Source organism: Xenopus laevis, chromosome 5L (assembly GCF_017654675.1).
Source record: "Xenopus laevis strain J_2021 chromosome 5L, Xenopus_laevis_v10.1, whole genome shotgun sequence".
NCBI lineage: Eukaryota > Metazoa > Chordata > Amphibia > Anura > Pipidae > Xenopus > Xenopus laevis.
The window spans coordinates 34,561,998-34,579,999 of record NC_054379.1 but is presented as its reverse complement, the minus strand read 5'-3'; the positions used below and the strand labels follow the sequence as shown (position 1 = coordinate 34,579,999).

The window sequence follows — 18,002 nt, the reverse complement described above, 5'->3', positions numbered from 1 at the left end:
GATTTCTTTTCAACAGTTTGTAGTGAAAATAAATTCAAGATGAGGATTTAAAGGGATACTGTCATGGGAAAATTTTTTTTTTCAAAATGAATCAGTTAATAGTGCTGCTCCAGCAGAATTCTGCACTGAAATCCATTTCTCAAAAGAGCAAACAGATTTTTTTATATTCAATTTTGAAATCTGACATGGGGCTAGACATTTTGTCAATTTCCCAGCTGCCCCAAGTCATGTGACTTGTGCTCTGATAAACTTCAACACTCTTTACTGCTGTACTGCAAGTTGCAGTGATATAACCCCCTCCCTCCCCCCCCCCCAGCAGCCAAACAAAAGAACAATGGGAAGGTAACCAGATAGCAGCTCCCTAACACAAGATAACAGCTGCCTGGTAGGTCTAAGAACAACACTCAATAGTAAAAGCCCATGTCCCACTGAGACACATTCAGTTACATTGAGAAGGAAAAACAGCAGCCTGCCAGAAAGCATTTCTCTCCTAAAGTGCAGGCACAAGTCACATGACTGGAGGCAGCTGGGAAATTGACAAAATGTCTAGCCCCATGTCAGATTTCAAAATTGAATATAAAAAAAACTGTTTGCTCTTTTGAGAAATGGATTTCAGTGCAGAATTTTGCTGCAGTAGCACTATTAACTGATGCTTTTTGAAAAAAACATGTTTTCCCATGACAGGATCCCTTTAACATCCCCTCCTAAGGACATGCATTCAAATGCTTTGTTCATGAAACATATGCATACAGTACAATATACAACCTGTATGCATGTGTATAAAACCTATGCACTCATCAGAAATTGCTTAAACACATATAGGGATGTACACATATTATCTCAGCCATGGTCAGAAAGATGAATAAATTACAATTTAACATTTAGGGGCTTATTTACTAAACTTCGATTTTTTCTGTTTGAGGTTTTTTTGGACAAAAACTTTTTAGGGAAAAATAAAACCTTTCAGATTTATTATACCCGAATATGCAAAAAGTTTGAATCTGAAAATCCTCCATCTCAAACCTGCTGAGATCATGTAGAAGTTAATGGAGGATGTCCCTTTTACAATTGATTGTGATCTGCACTGGGTTTTGTCTGATAATCAGAAAAATTCAGGGGGGTTTCAGGTGATAACCCAAAATAAAATCTAGTGATTCTGGCGTCAAATCCGAAAAATTTGTACGATTCAGCGTTTCATTTGATTTTATCAAGTTTTTTCCTGACCTGACTTGAGTTATTTTATTTATAAAATCATGGATGGGAGTTTGGTCGGGCTTGGTTTAATAAAAATATAAGAGAAATTTGAGTTTTAGTAAATAACCCCCTTAATCTTGCATTGGGGGGGGTGGAGGAATGTGCCCAAAAAACTGAATTAGGTGAATGCACACAGCCCCCACACAATGGGGATTTTTTGAAAGAAGAGGAGTGCCAATATGGTGTACTTTACTTGTGACCTCTGTGCAGCCATTTTCTTTCATATACTAGGCATCCCATGCACCGATCAAATTTCGACGCATGCACAGTAAAGATGGTGATGCCTAGGACATATAAGTAAATGGTGTTTCTCGAGAGTTAAGTACTCTGGAACCAGTGCATTTTTTAAAGAAGAGGAGCGCTGACCTAGGGAAGGAGGTAAGAGGCTAGAATGGGGGTGACTCGACTTATTTAATGTTTTCAATATGGAGGGCTTCTCAATTTAAATGGATTTAGGGATTTGTTTGGATAACAAACTGTGCACTTCGGGATCCTTTCGGAAGAATCGTTCATTCTCAAATCGTATGTAAAAACCCCTTTTTTTTACATACAATTTGAGAATTTGCCGTCACAACGAATTAATTCCTCTTAGTGACGGACTCAGGGCGGCAGCACCTGGGTCACAATGCCGACCGGGTAAGATCTTTATGGTACTTGTGTGGGGAGATTTAACCGCTCCAAAGCAGAAGCGTTAGGTCCGGGACGGGATGCAAAATATCCATCAGTGGCTACTAAAACAAAAAAAAGTTTTGTCTTACATAAAAAGGGGATTAACTCAAGGAAAGGAAGCATAATTCACCTCTTTATGGATCCATGGTAAGTCCTCACCTTGAGTATGCAGAGCAGTTTTGGGTCCAGGTCCTTATAAAGGATATTATTGAGCTGGAAAGACTGCATAGATGTGCAGCTAAACTAGAGAAAGGTGCTTGTGAAGGGACATGATGGCTCATTAGAGGAGATGGTAGACAGATAGTGGAGAACTTTTATACATAGAAAATAACAAGAGGCCACCCCTCTAGACTTGAGGATCTGAACTTATTTAAAACAGAGAAAATAGTTCTTTATGTGAGGGTAGTGAGGTTGTGGAATGCCCTGTTGGGTGATGTTGTTAATGCTTTCAAAAAGTGGCTTGGATGACTTCTTTGATACTGTAAGGCTACAGTGATCTCAGGACATACAGCATGTGTAAGAAAAAACATTCTCTAGCCTGTAATTGTAAAGTATAATTGCCTGAAGCTAAATGCAATATTTACATTACCAGGCTGGCTTCCTTTTTATGCAGGGGAGATATTTTGGGTACCAAAGTTTAGATCTGCTTTCTCTTGCAGTGACATAAACTTGGAACATAAGTTACACATAAGGGCTGGTTAACAAACATATGTTGTAAATTGCACAAGTCCAGTTGGCAACAGTAGTGATGGGCAAATCAGTCCCATTTCGCCGAAGAATTGGCGAATTTCCTGCGAAATTCACGAAAATTCCCGAAACGCATTGAAGTCAATGGGCGTCATAATTGTTTTGACGCGTGTCAATGTCAACGCCCGTGACAACTTTTATACGCGTGACTATTTTGTTCAAATACATTAAAGTCAATGAGCGTCCAAATAATTTTGACATGTGACAATTTTTATGCGCGCGACTATTTCGACGCGGTGGATTTTATTCACCTTTCACTAGCCAACAGCAATTAGTTGAAAATAGAAAAATAGACAATAACACATAGGTTTCTGTTGTAAGCTGCACTTAGCACTGTGTTCCTAAATAAACCATACACAGTAGCCATTGCTCACAGCCTTCTCAAAAATTCATAAAGCTCATATATGACACTTTAACAAATTCACCTGCATGCAATAGCTAAAGTAAATAATTCCACATTTTACTTGAAATAAAAATGTTTTAATTAAACAGTATCGAACCATGTAAGAACTTTATAGTTTTACATTTATTTTGCTAAAAAAAAAACTTTGTACAATAAAGTAAAAACAGGAATGGATTTTACAATGCCCCACCAGTGCAAGAAAAAATGTACTTGCTTTTTATTCGCAAAATCAGTAACACTGTAAATAATACAAAGTAATGAAACAGAATCTATTTAGTTATAAAAAGAATAGTTTAGTGCTTAAGGTATTTTGCTTAATAATATGGTACTTGAATACTGAACATACTAAAATAAAAAATATTTTTTACATATAATATATATATTTTGACATTAACATCAAGAAAATATATTTTCTTCAGTAAGCATATTAAAACAAGGATACTAAGACCATGGTTAAATTATTATCCAATGGATATAACCTTTACAATAGTAATCAGATTGTATTATTTGATTTTTTTTTGTTCTTTTAGTCTTTATTTTTAAGAAAACTACTGATTTTATTAAAAAAAAAAACCACAAGTTAAAGAATTCTGTAATGATTTGTATGATGTATTTTTTATTTCTAAATTACGCTGTTCACATTGCAAATAATTCATTCTGCAATATAAAATTTAATTTCTGAACCAGCAAGTGTATTTTTTTCAAGTTGTAATATTGGTGTGTAGGCTCCATCTCAGGTCATTTTGCCTGGTCATGTGCTTTCAGAAAGAGCCAGCACTTTATGATTGAACTGCTTTCTGGCAGGCTGTTGTTTCTCTGTGTTAGGGAGCTGCTATTGTTACTTTCCCATTGTTCTGTTGTTAGGCTGCTGGGGGGGGAGGGTGATTTCACTCCAACTTGCAGTAAAGAGTGATTGAAGTTTATCAGAGCACAAGTCTCATGACTTGGGGCAACTGGGAAACTGACAGTATGTATGGCCCCATATCAGATTTCAAAATTCAAATATAAAAAAAATCTGTTTGCTCTTTTGAAAAGCACTGTTAACTGATGCAATTTGAAAAAAAAATTCTCATGACAATATCCCTTTAGAACAAGTAAAGGGAAGCTTAATAGAATATAAATTGGACAAAAAATGTGCGGTTTCCAAACGGATGACAGTCAATACATTGAAATCAATGTATGTAATAGAACAATATTAATAGCAATCAGAAGAGATAAACACAGCAAACGTGAAAAAAAGAAAGAAAACAAAGAAAGATGACTATGAAGAAATGTTTGATAACTAGTGTTAAGGAAATACCAAAAAGCTTTGCACATAAATAATAACTTAAACAGGTTAGCTAGGCAAAACAGAAAATAGCCTTAAAGAAAATGCTCATAGTATTTATACAAAACCCATTATCTTTGAAAAAAAAATGTAGTCAGAAAACTAGTGTTACAAAGCTGATATGATATAAGAATGATATCAAGAATACTTGGAACCTGGGGGTTTCCAGATAAAGGATCTTTCTGTAATTTGGAAATAAACCCAATAGGATTGTTTTGCCAATATGAATTTATGCAGCATAATTGACATCACCTAGAAAGTATTGTTTTATTATTACAGAGAAAAAAAAAATATTATAATAGAATTTTGAAGAAGAGTTATTTACTTAAAATGGATTCTACAGGTGATGGCTACAGGTATGGGATATCCCGTTATCCAGAAAGCTCCGAATAATGGGTAGGCCTTCTCCCGTAGACTTCATTTTATCCAAATAATCCGCATTTAAAAAATGATTTCTTTTTTCTCTGTAATAATAAAACAGTAGCTTGTACTTGATCCAAACTAAGATGTAATTAATCCATTTTGAAAGCCAAACCAGCCTATTGGGTTTATTTAATGTTTAATGATTTTCTAGTAGACTTAAGGTATGAAGATCCCAATTACAGAGACATACCTGTTATTCAAAGATTTTTTGGATAATGGGTTTTTGCACAAGCCTGTGACTAGATTCAGTTTGATGAAAGTTCCAGAATTTCTCATAGAGCCAGATGCAATTTAGTGAAATAAAAACGTATCTTACTGGTTATTCACTCTATTGAAGTCTATGGGAAAACTGGAACTGAATTAGAACAGATCTTTCTTCTCAAATTGAATCTCGCCCATAAGTTTTTCACATGACAAACCATAAAACAATGTTTTATCATTGAACTGAATCTGGCCCAATATGTGGAAAAAAAAGTAATCTGAAATCCTCATACGCAATAAAAAGAAATCAAATCAATGTAGTCCTACTGGCAAACTATTTACATAATAAAAATGTTTATAGTTATATTGTTTTCATGAATTTTATATTTTGGTAATAGGAACTCAATCATTATAATACTAAATGCAATCAAGTAGCCAAAAGCCAAAACAAGTATATTTTATATATTTTTGTACATTATAGCTATTATTGTTTTAATATCTTTTTAATCTGAACTTCGATTAATGAATTTCAATGAAATGTTTAAATAAAATAGTAGTGATGTACCATAGATGATCGTATTTGGCAATTCCCAGTGCTTAATCTCACATATTTAAAATGAATATGGTCCCACTACTATTGTTAACCTCAATATGGAGCTTGTCCGATAGTTCATTAAGCTGTTTACTGTCACCATTTCCAGATCAACAATATATTCTCTTGGTCCAGTCAACGACTTCATCATAACGAGCATTGCACTGATTCCACTTGTATGCTGCAAAACATGTACAAATGTATAGATTCATACATTCAGTAGGAATATTCTGGACTCTAAGGGGCCGATTCATCAATAGTCGAATATCGAGGGTTAATTAACCCTCGATATTCGACTGGGAACTAAAATCGTTCGACTTCGAATATCGAAGTCGAACGATTTTGCGCAAATCCTGCGATCGATCGAAGGATTTTTCGTTCGATCGAACGATTAAATCCTTCGAATCGAACGATTCGAAGGATTTGAATCCAACGATCGAAGGAAAATCCTTCGAACAAAAAATCACAGGCAAGCCTATGGGGACCTTCCCCATAGGCTAACATTGACTTCGGTAGGTTTTATCTACCGAAGTAGGTGGTCGAAGTATTTTTTAAAGAGACAGTACTATCGAGACAGTCGAATAGTCGAACGATTTTTACTTCGAATCATTCGAATCGTTCGAATTCGAACGAATTTAACCAATTCGATGGTCGAAGTACCGAAAAAATACTTCGAAATCCGAAGTTTTTTACATTCGAATTCTTCACTCGAATTTTGTAAATCTGCCCCTAAGGGTCGTACAGAATTTCTATATTGCCAGAGTTCAATACAAAATAAAATCTCTTATGCCCTACCAAAGCCTGGATGTGATGCTCAACTTGCAGTGCCTCCACTATCTCATGCGGTGGGTTGGATTTTATTACGTTTCATTGACGGCTACTAGAAGTAAATTTACACCCAATGGTAATCCGGTGAAGATTTCATATATGATTTAACTTGTGATGTGAACTCCCAATTTGTATTGTGTTGAGGATTAAGGGGCAGATTTATCAAGGTTCGAATTTCGCGTCTTTTTAAACTCCCATCAAATTGAAATTTGAATAAAAAAAACTAACCGAAATTCATAAAAAAAACCAAATTTTTTAACTTCAGGTGAATAGGCTGTATTCAATCTGGGTCGTATTCAATCGAATTCCAATCAAAGTATTTTCAAAAAAACCTTACATTTTTCAAACTGCACCAAATGATTCCATATAGGTTCTAGGAGGTCCCCCATAGGCTTAAACAGCAAGAGACAGTACATGATAAATTTCGATATTCTAATTTTTTTCAAATTTGATTTGAAATTGGACTATTCCCTAGTCGAAGTACATTAAAATTACCTCAAAATTCGAAAAAATTTGAATTTTCACTTCGACCCTTGATAAATCTGCCCCGAAGGGCAGCCTATTCATCTGAAGTTAAACATTTGATTTTTTAAATAAATATTGGTTGGTCTTTTTGTATTGGAATTTGGAGTTGATGGGATGCCCTGAGGGGCAGATTTATCAAGGGTCGAATTTCGAAGTAAAAAATACTTTGAAATTCGACCATCGAATTGAAATACTTCAAATTCAAATATCAAAGTCAAAGTATTTTTCACCGAATTTGACCATCGAACGATCAAAGTAAAATCGTTCGATCGAACGATTAAATTGTTCAATTCGAACAATTCTATCATACGATCGAATGATTTTACTTCGATGTGTGAAGACTTAGAAAAATGCATTAGAAGGTCCCATAGGCTAACATAGCACTTCGGCAGGTTTAATTTTGCGAACTATTGAAGTCGAAGTTTCTTTACAGAGACAGTACTTTGATTATCAAATATTCGAACTATTTTACTTTGAATCGAATTCGAAGTCGTAGTATCCTATTTGATGGTCGAAAAATCCAAAAAATTACTTTGAATATTGCATTTTTTTACTTTGAAAATTCCCTCTAATTCACTTCGACCCTTGTTAAATCTGCCCCTGAGTGTTTACCTATTGTGAACATTTTGTTGTCTGCTGCTGTCTATGCCTATAAACTAACATCACATTGTCATGAAATAGAGTATAATGGTCATTGAGGTCACTCTCATGAAGTAGACCCTGATAGAGGGAAAAGATGTGGGCAAACATAGTCCATGTTTTAATGTAGAGGTCCCCAACCTTTTCTACCAGTCAGGGGAGTAACACATGCATTAAAAAAGTTCCTGGGGTGTCAATTAAGTGCTGTGATTGGCTATTTGGTAGCACCTTTGTGCACTGGCAGACTAAAGAAGGCTCTGGTTGGCAATACATCTTGGTTTATGCAACCAAAACTTGCCTCCATATCAAGAATTCAAAAATAAGCACCTGCTTTGAGGTCACTGGGAGCAAATCCATGGGGTTTGTGAGCAACATGCTGTTCATGAGCCACTGGTGCGGGATCACTGTTTTAATGTGTGCTATAGAATATGTTGGCACTTTATAAACCATATTGTCACCATAATATTATAAATCATGTTGTTAAATATAAGTAGCTTGTTATTTTTGTGAGCATGGTAGCTGTTCACTTGGGGGTGGGGAGATTGATCAAATTTCAGGTTTGTGGAAAAGAAACAAAAAGCCTCAATTTTGAATTTTGAATTTTGAATTTGTGCCTCTAGGTAGTTATATTTATGTCATAAGTAACCTATTACTGTGTATTATTCTGTTTGAAAACTGGCACCAATCTTTTTGCTAATCTCATATTTCTAGGAAACTGTATCATCATCACTGTATTTCAGATCCATTTCTTAATAAGCAGGAACACTGGTCTTACCCGCAAGTAAAAATCTTGATTTTCATTTCCAGATTTGATCCTGAATGTGTTGATTGTATTAGAGTAAATCATGGTAGCCTGAATTTGAAAGATATCAGAAGGAACTGGCCTGCTTGAATGAATGCTCATGTATTTGTAGAGAATGCTGTATGGCTGGTCTCGGCAGAGGGGATTTGCAACAGGGCAGACACACCGACTGAAAAAGAAGAATATTCATTAATACTTGTTGCATACATCTTAAAATGATAAATTGCAGGTCCCAAGCATTCTGGATATCATACATGTATCATATCAGCTTTCATATCAGGCACCAATCCTGACAAAATAACATAATAACACAGCTTACATTATTCTAAAAGTTAATTTTAAGGTGAAGTACCATTTTAAAGGTCTCACTTAAAAGCCATGCTCTTCAAAAAAGAATGTTGCAAAAATGGTTTGCATAAGAACCCCCCCACGAAAAAAAATATTCCAAATGCTTCACAGACAATTATGTAATATAAGCACAGATACCATAACGTATACTTCTGTAAATATGGTTTTATTCATACATACTATATATAATGCAGACTGTGAAGTAAACCATGAATCTTCTAGACCAGTGCTGTCCAACTGGCAGTACGTAGGCTGCATCTGAAAGTCTGCCTGCAGTCATTTATCTTGTGTAAGATTTTAAAGGTATCAGTACTGAGATTAACTGGCCCTTGCACTGTTTACACCTTAATTTCATACTGTAATCCACTATAATGTTCATACCCCTAAAGTCCTGTACTGTTCACACCTCAGACCCAGACGAGAAGTGCCCACATTGTTCATCTGTTCACACCTCATACAAACTGCTGAATAGGCACCAGCATTGTGACACTGTATGTAGCACAGTACGAACTGTTTTAGAGTGGTCCTGATAGGTTTCCTTTTCTCCTGCTCTATTTTGCCCTCCCTATGCTCCCTGTGTGTGCCATACTATGTCTGCCCTATGCTCCCTGTGTGTGCCATACTCTGCCTGTCCTATGCTCCCTGTGTGTACCATACTATGCCTGCCCCATGCTCATTGTGTGTGCCATACTCTGCCTTCCCTATGCTCCATGTGTGTGCCATACTGTGCCTTCACTATGCTCCCTTTGTGTGCCATACTCTGCTTGCCCTATGCTCCCTGTGTGTGTCATACTCTGCTGTCACTATGCTCCCTGTGTGTGCCATACTCTGTCTGCCCTATGCTCCCCGTGTGCCAAACTCTGCCTTTCCTATGCTCCCTGTGTGTGCCATACTCTGCCTGCCCATGCTCCCTGTGTGTTCCATATTTTGCCTGCCCGGTGCTCCGTGTGTGCCAAAATCTGCCTTCCCTATGCTCCCTGTGTGTGCCATACTATGCCTGCCCTATGCTCCCTGTATGTGCCATATTCTGTCTGCCCTATGCTCCCTGTGTGTGCCATACTCTGCCTGTCCTACGCTCCCTGTGTGTGCCATACTCTGTCTGCCCTATGCTCCCCATTTGCAAAACTCTGCCTTTCCTATGCTCCCTGTGTGTTCCATACTATGTCTGCCCTGTGCTCCCTGTGTGTGCCAAAATCTGCCTTCCCTTTGCTCCCTGTGTGTTCCATACTCTGCTTGCCCTATGCTTGTTTTATGTTCCATGTGCTGGGGGTGGGGTACTGTGCTATTCACAAGGTAGGAGGAGGAATATGGAACAAAGGTTATGTTTTTTAATATGACTTAGATTTTTCACATATGAGTGATAAGTGATATCACTGCAGTAAGCACCAAATATATTTTTTTGGTGTGCTGACACTATTAATGGTCTTTAAAGTTATTGTGGTAACATGGGTATGGTTTAAAGTGGGTGTGGTTTACAAGACAGGGAGTGGTCAGCACTAGCTTCCATTTTCGGCCCTCTCCCATGTTGGCAAGAAAAAATCCGGCCCTCGGTATCACAGTTGGGCAGCACTGTTCTAGAGATTCAACCTTCTAACTGTATTTGGAACTAATTGTTTTTTTACTAAAAACTATGCAGTTGAAAAGAAAAGACCACCGAATCTGGTGTATTCCTGCTTAAACTCCCATATTCTAATGCAGGTTTACTTTGCTGGGGAATAGAATAGGCTCCAACTTATTCAGCAATTTATTTGTACACTGCATTTGAAAGTCTTCTTCTTAAAAATCATTATTTTGCTTTCATAATATGTAAATTGTCTTTCTGGGGGATATGGTAAAAAGTTTACCAATATATAACCATGAACTTGTATATGAACCTGTTTTAATAAAATGCTTACTTCTCAGACATGCGAACATATGGTTCTTGACAAGGGTTTCTTGGGTAACATCGGTATGCACCATAATAATTCCAACATGTGGTATCTTCTCCGCATTCATGAGCCTCAGTATCACATTCATTTATATCTGTTAATATTATGAATAAAACATATTTTAAAATAATGCTCATAGGAAATCATGAATTCACTAACAAGGCTACAAGCTCTTCTGTTCTTTAGGTCTTAAAAAACAGTCTGTGGCTTTATAACTGTTATTTAACTCTAACCATCCCCAACTTTTTCCCAACAATATCTGTGTGTTTACCAGTTTGTTTCTTCCATTTGTTTTACCATTTGTTTTTCCCCTGTTGCTTCATCATGATCAATCCTTACTTTGTACAGGTAGTAGATAAATGAAACTCTTTATAGAGTTGAAGCATGCTTCATTCTGTGCTTACAGCTTCATGCTCTGTTCCTCCTTCGCCATATTATCATAATCATCATTTATTCATGTAACAAAAAACACTTATGCAGACTGTAGGAATCTTACAACAAAGTCTGGATAACTGAAATAAGCATTGGAATTCCTCCAGATGTCAAACTGCAAATCTGATGTAGCGTTACTACCAAACAAGAAATAACAAGAGAGAAAAAGAAAACCTTGTGCTATGATTTACTAGGAACAGGATCCTTTAATGGTTAAGCATGCCAACTCTTAAAAAGCCTTTTAAAATGTAATCTTGTTAATTTTGCCAGTTTGTCTCAACAAGATGTTATACAAGCGAGGTGAAATGACGATTGAATCTAGTCCTTTGTGGAATCATAAAAGTGGTCAGGCCTTCTAAAGACATGTGTTTGGGAAAAATGAAGGTGATGCCGGATGAAGATGGGGATGGGCCAGATGAGGTCGGGGGTGGGCCGATCAGCCATGTCATTTACTTCCATGTCCTATCAGGATTTCTTAATTTGGAAATCCGGGCAGGCAATTTTTTTACCCAGGCAGACCTTCCAAAAACCGGGCTGTCTGGGTGAAATTCGGACAGGTGGCAACCCTGTGCTTCAAATAAGGATGAAGCACATGTATGTTATTATTTGTTTATTAGGGCAACACATTTATACAGCACTTTACAGAGATTATATATTACCAACATCACTTACTGCTCCCGTGAAGTTTACAGCTAGCGATGGGCGAATTTATTCGCCAGGCGTGAATTTGAGGCGAATTTGCGCGATTCGCCGCCAACGAATAAATTCGCGAAACGCCCGTGAAAATTCACGGCAAAAATTTGACGGCGTAGAAAAACGGGCGCCGGCATAAAAAACGGGCGCCGGCGTCAAAAACGAGACGCTGGCGCCGTTTTGTGAATTTTTCGCCGTTTCGCGAATTTCGCGCGAAATTCGCCCATCACTACTTACAGCCTAAGGTCCTCAAAGCTAACTAACCTGCCTGTAAGTTTTTGAAGTGTCAGAGAAAATCCATGCAGACATGGGGAGAGAAGTTAGAGGTCCATTTATCAACATTCACATTTTATTGGTTTTAGAGGTTTTTGAAACCACAAATAAACGAATTTTCTCTAAAACCATGAATGCCAAATAATTTATTAGAAGTTCTTAAAATAAAAAGCGCAAATGAAAAAAAATTGCTTAATTATAACTAGTGATGGGCGAATTTGCGCAAAATTTGCGAAATGGCGAATGGCGAAATGGCTGTTTTTGACGCCGGATAAATTCGCCCATCACTAATGATAACGATCCAAATAAAAATATGAAAAAAACTTCAAAACCTATAAATCTTGAAGTTTTAGAGAAATAAAAAAAAACATTTTTAGAGAGAACATTTTTTTCGAGATTTGTGAAAAAGAGTAGAAATTGGAATGTTAGTAAATAGGCCCCTTAGTGTCCAGGCCAGAAACAAATATAGGACTCCAGCTTTGCAAAGCAGAAGTGCTGCCAACTGAGCCACAGCAATTGTGTGTGTGTTTGGCATTGTGCGTGTTTGGTCCGGTAGTTTGATATTGAAGAAAACCACAAAAGACTACAAATGCAGGGTTTAAGGTTGCAATGTTTAACAAATGTATTGCAAGGATGAAATAAAAGAGACAATGCACCAATAGAAACCAATATAGCATTTATAGTTTTTCACTGGCCTCCTAACCTTATGATCCATAAACTGCACTCAGTAATGTAACAGCTCTCTCTAGTTGATGACCACATTAAAAAAAAAATCCCATTTTACTCTGAAATTAGTTTTGGTGTCTTAGCCACAGGAAGTCACTGGTGAACTTCTGATTCTATGGACAGGTATATTTTGCGAGCACAGCATTTTCTTTATTTTCGCTATTTGTTAAAACTCTCTTTTTTTGGGATTGTAAATCCTTGATTTATATCCTAATCCATCAATTTTTATTAGCTGGTTGCCACACTCCCCTAATTGATTTTCCCCACTAAATTGTATACATTTGGTGCAATAAATAACTGTTATAATGCAACATTATATGAAATAATTAGCTTGGTTTGAATAAATGCAAATTAAAATGAATTCCTTTTAAGAAATGCAAAGGAATCCTCACATAATTGCCTCAACAGAATAATTCTGTCTTAATGTTCTTTACTGGAGTGGGATGCTTAACACACAACAATATTTTCTTTCTGCATTTTCCCCTATTCCTTTTCTAATGCTGTTTGCTGCATTGATGGTGTTCAAGTGAATGGTAGGGATGTAGCGAACCGCCGATAATGTGTTCGCGAACGGCGTTCGCGAACACCGGCAAAAAATGCGAACAGTCCGCGAACAGTTCGCGAACTTCGAACATCCGAAAATCGTTCGATTCGAACGATCGAAGGATTTTAATCGTTCGATCAAAGGATTTTCGTTCGAATCGAACGAAAATCGTTCGATTTTAGCGACCGAATGGTCGAACGATTTCGACGCGAACGCCTATTGGCGAACGTCGCGCGACGTTCGCGAACTTGCGGCGGACGCGAACAGCCGATGTTCGCGCGAACAAGTTCGCCGCAGAACAGTCCGCGACATCCCTAGTGAATGGGAAACAGAAGGCCTGGACCAATTTGCATATTTAGAAGCATTGGTTTATTATACCTATTGGTCATTTTGTGTAGAGGATCCCTACACTACTAAAATATGACTCTCAATCTTAACAGCATACAACCTTTGGTTTCTACTATGCCCCAGATACATTATCTTCACATATTTCCTTATTCAACTTATTTATCTCTGGTTATCACATGAAAACTCGATTGACGTCTATGGGCTAAACGGGAACTGGATAAGGAAAAAAATTTTTTTCTCCTCAAATTGAATCTCGCCCATAAGTTTTCATGTGAAAAACCATAAAATAATGTTTTCTAATTGATTTGCATCTGGCCCAGTGTATGATATCTTTAGACAGAAGCAAGTACCAGTCTGAGCAGATGTATTATTAGGCATGTTTGCAGCCACTTCTTTGATGGGACCTGAAAATAAAGTCAAGTTATTTAAGGCTTCTCAGTCTTAGCATGGGCAAAATGTGTAACATGTCAGGAGTTTAAATTTATGGTCAATTAATTATTTACTCTTGAGTCAGGTAATGAATCAGTGCTGTAGTCAAATTTTAAATATTTCATCATCTGACCCAATGCTGCACCTCTATTGGGTAATCATACAAACCTTGACATGTTCTGCTTCCAACAAGTTGATAGCCTTCAGGACATACACAGGAAAACCTTCCTGGTTCATTGACACATTGGTATTGACACAAATAGCTGGATGTTCTGCATTCATCAATATCTGTAAAATAAGTCACAAAGATGTTAAGGGGGTCATTCACCTATGAGTTAACTTTTAGGGATTATTTATTAAAGGTCGAGTTGTTTTTTACCCCAAAAAATTGAGTTTTAGAGTGTAATACTCCAGCTAAAACCTGTCAAGTTCATGTAGAAGTCAATTGCAGAGGTCCCTTGAACCATTTGAAGATGTTTGTACTCTTCATGATGTTTTGGTTTTTTTCGATAGATTTTTCTTGAAAACTCGATCAATTAAAAAATTCAAGTTCTAACTTGATCAATTAAGGGCCGATTCACTAAGCTCGAGTGAAGGATTCGAATGAAAAATACTTCGAATTTCGAAGTATTTTTTGGGTACTTCGACCATCGAATTGGTTAAATTCGATCGAAATCGAACGATTCAAACGATTCGAAGTAAAAATCCTTCGACTATTCGACCATTCGATAGTCTAAGTACTTTCCCTTTAAAAAAAACTTCGACCCCCTACTTCGGCAGCTAAAAGCTACCGAAGTCAATGTTAGCCTATGGGGAAGGTCCCCATAGGCTTGCTAACCTTTTTTTGATCGAAGGATTTTCCTTAGATCGTTGGATTAAAATCCTTCGAATCGTTCGATTTGAAGGATTTAATCGTTCGATCGAATGAAAAATCCTTTGATCGATCGATCGCAGGATTCGCGCTAAATCCTTCGACTTCGATATTCGAAGTCGAAGGATTTCAATTCGAGGGTCGAATTTCGAAGTATTTTTAACTTCGAAATTCGACCCTTAGTGAATCTGCCCCTTAGAGTATTCAGGTTTTCACCTCAAATTCACTGATTCAAGTTTTTTCATAAATCAGAAAACATTTGAGTTGTTTGTTTACTCGAGGTATAAAAAAACCTCACAAACCTCTAAAACATGACCTTTGATAAATAACCCCCTACATATGATATAGAGTGAGATATTCTGAGACAATTTGCTATTGCTTTTCATTTTCTTATTATTTGTGGTTTTTGAGTTTTTTATCATTTTATTCAGCAGCTCTCCAGTTTGCAATTTCAGCAATCTGGTTGCTAGGGTCCAAATTACACTAGCAACCACACATTTATTTGAATAAGAGACTGGAATATGAATAGGAGAGGGACTGAATAGAAAGATGAGTAATAAAAAGTAGTAATAATAATTAAAGAGCATCTGTTTTTTTAGAGGGGGGCCAGTGACCCCAAGTTAATAGCTGGAAACAGCCAGACAAAGAAAGCAAATACTTACAAAACTATAAAAATAAATAAGTATAAATGGAAAGGTTTTTGGGCATTCTATAAGATAATGTATATTTATGTTAATCATCATATTTGATAAAGTAGACTTGATGATTTACAGTTAGTAAAAAGAAGAGTGGATTGAGGGAAACTGGAGATCAGGTTTTTGACAAAAGCAGAAACTTCAAAGAGGGGGGGGACAAAAATAAGAAAGAGACAAGCCTAATATCTATGTAAATTGACCCCTAGTTTTATATTCTGTCATATGTCATGGAAAATTCCTAGTCAACAATTTCCAGTGGTAAAACTCACATAGTAATTCAGGTAATAATATTGGGAAACATTTTCTATAATACAAATCCAGAATACCCCATGCATTCATGGTAATTGAGAACTTGTTTAAATAAAAAATAAATTTTATTGTACACCCATAATATCCAGTATAGTGTGATGATTATTCATTATATACCATGGAAAGCAGGAATGGGGTATTTTCCACCTTGTGGAATTCTGGTTCTTGAACTTATAGAACCCTCCTTATATAAACTATGGCATTATCATTCTCCTTTGAATAGAGGGTTATTCTGTTGTTTATTTAAAAAAATACTCAATTTACAGATGATTTATCCAGATAATAGTTGTTTGTAAGCTTCATAGAAATATAACACAATACTGAGAATATTATTTCTCATAAATAAATTGCAGTATATCAAACCTTTATTGATGTTAGATGTTTTGTAAGAAATGTGTTTTTTTTGCCAGATGAATGATGAAATATTGTTATTTTTTTTAGCCACCACAATTACTTTAAGCTTTTTAAATGTCATGTTGTCTCTAAATCAAATGTTGTTTATTCCCTGAACATATGCTCTGTATGCTGAAACGCCTCTTCAGTTGAACACTAAACGGAGTGATTTAGCAACATTTGCTGAAAAATATGAAAATATTTACACTTTAAATAAAATATCTAATTCTGTCAAATCCAATCTTTTCAGCCACAATAAGAATCGCATTTGTGCAAAGAAAAGTCACTTGCAATCGCACAACAGCAAATAAATCTTGCAGGACTAGCAAGCTTAACCTTCGTTTGATATTCCAAAAGCTTCCAAAAGTTTTGTACATGTGATTATGTGTGTTAAGTTAATAAACTTCCTTTTAGTTATGGCTGCATATGTAGAAAAGTTGGGATAGTTTACAGAGCCATTACTAGCCATTAATTCGATTTTTAAATACTGTAGATTTTAGAGTTATTAAATAGAAATACCAGGTACTAGATCTTGACCTAAAATGTAAACCAAAACAACATTATCTGAAGCCAGTTGTAAGTCAACTTTGTGATAAAGGCAACATTGCTTCAATTACAAATTATCTAGCCACAGCTGATATATCTACTTTCCTCTGATCATTACTAATGTTCCATTTCTTTCTTTCAATTTGTAAAAATATTTTTACATAATTAGTGGTGATATTTTAGGTTTTCGGCAGGGGAGGATTTAGCCAACATGTTGAAACCAATGCACAGGAGATATTTACTCCAAGTAATGCTCTTTAACAGAAAAAATAAAGAACTAAAATAAATAAAAGACCTTTTATACTATGACCAGAGGTAAACAAGTTACCTTGACGTGGTATGGCGGCTTATCAATTTTATGATCATAACTTTGTAACAAAAAAATCCTAATTTTAAAATACATGCACTTGCATATTTATTGAATTACTCAGACAGGGCATCAGGGAATGTGCATTGATTGACTGGCCGGATCGGTAGCACTTCCATTGTATTTAAATGCATTCAAATTTAGCCTTAGGTGTGTACCCACAACCCCTCTTTTTTGTATTAGATTTTTGGTTGGCCTTAATATATTTAAAAAAGTTGGGTTGAAAAAAGGCCAAGGTACATCAAGTTCAACCCCTCCAAATTAAACATATATATAACACACTCACATATATAACTATATATATATATACAAATATCTATACTAACTATCTGTAGATCTGAAAATCACAATAGCCTTGGATATTATGCTTGTTCAAGAAATCTTAAAGGCATTAATAGAATCCTTCATCACAACATCATCCAGCAGTGCATTCCACAACCTCACTGTCCTCATCGTGAAGAACCACCTACACTGCTTCAAATTAAAGTTCTGTTTGTCTAGTCTACAGGGGGGCCTCTGGTGCATTGATATTTTCTTCCCTGTTATATGTTTATAATGCCCTCTAATGTACTTGTAAAGAGTAAACATGTACCCTCACAAGACAAAACAATGTATATATTGGATTCATGGTTGCCATAGTTTGTTGATTTATTAATATGTGTATAGGTTGCAATGTTCTTACCAAATTAA

The 18,002-nt window shown here is 36.2% G+C and overlaps 1 protein-coding gene across 1 annotated transcript in view; it reads right to left on the bottom strand.

Moving 5' to 3' along the window:
• Positions 1–4,912: 4,912 nt before the first annotated feature.
• The window catches only part of efemp1.L (EGF containing fibulin extracellular matrix protein 1 L homeolog), a 54,701-nt gene continuing 41,611 nt past the window's right edge, over positions 4,913–18,002 (bottom strand). The window contains exons 10-13 of the mRNA XM_018262850.2: positions 14,300–14,419; positions 10,654–10,780; positions 8,384–8,579; positions 4,913–5,797 (exon numbers count right to left, since the gene is read on the bottom strand). Of these exons, the coding sequence (XP_018118339.1) occupies positions 5,636–5,797; positions 8,384–8,579; positions 10,654–10,780; positions 14,300–14,419 (605 nt within the window). The 3' untranslated portion in view covers positions 4,913–5,635. The remainder of the gene's footprint in view (positions 5,798–8,383; positions 8,580–10,653; positions 10,781–14,299; positions 14,420–18,002) is intronic.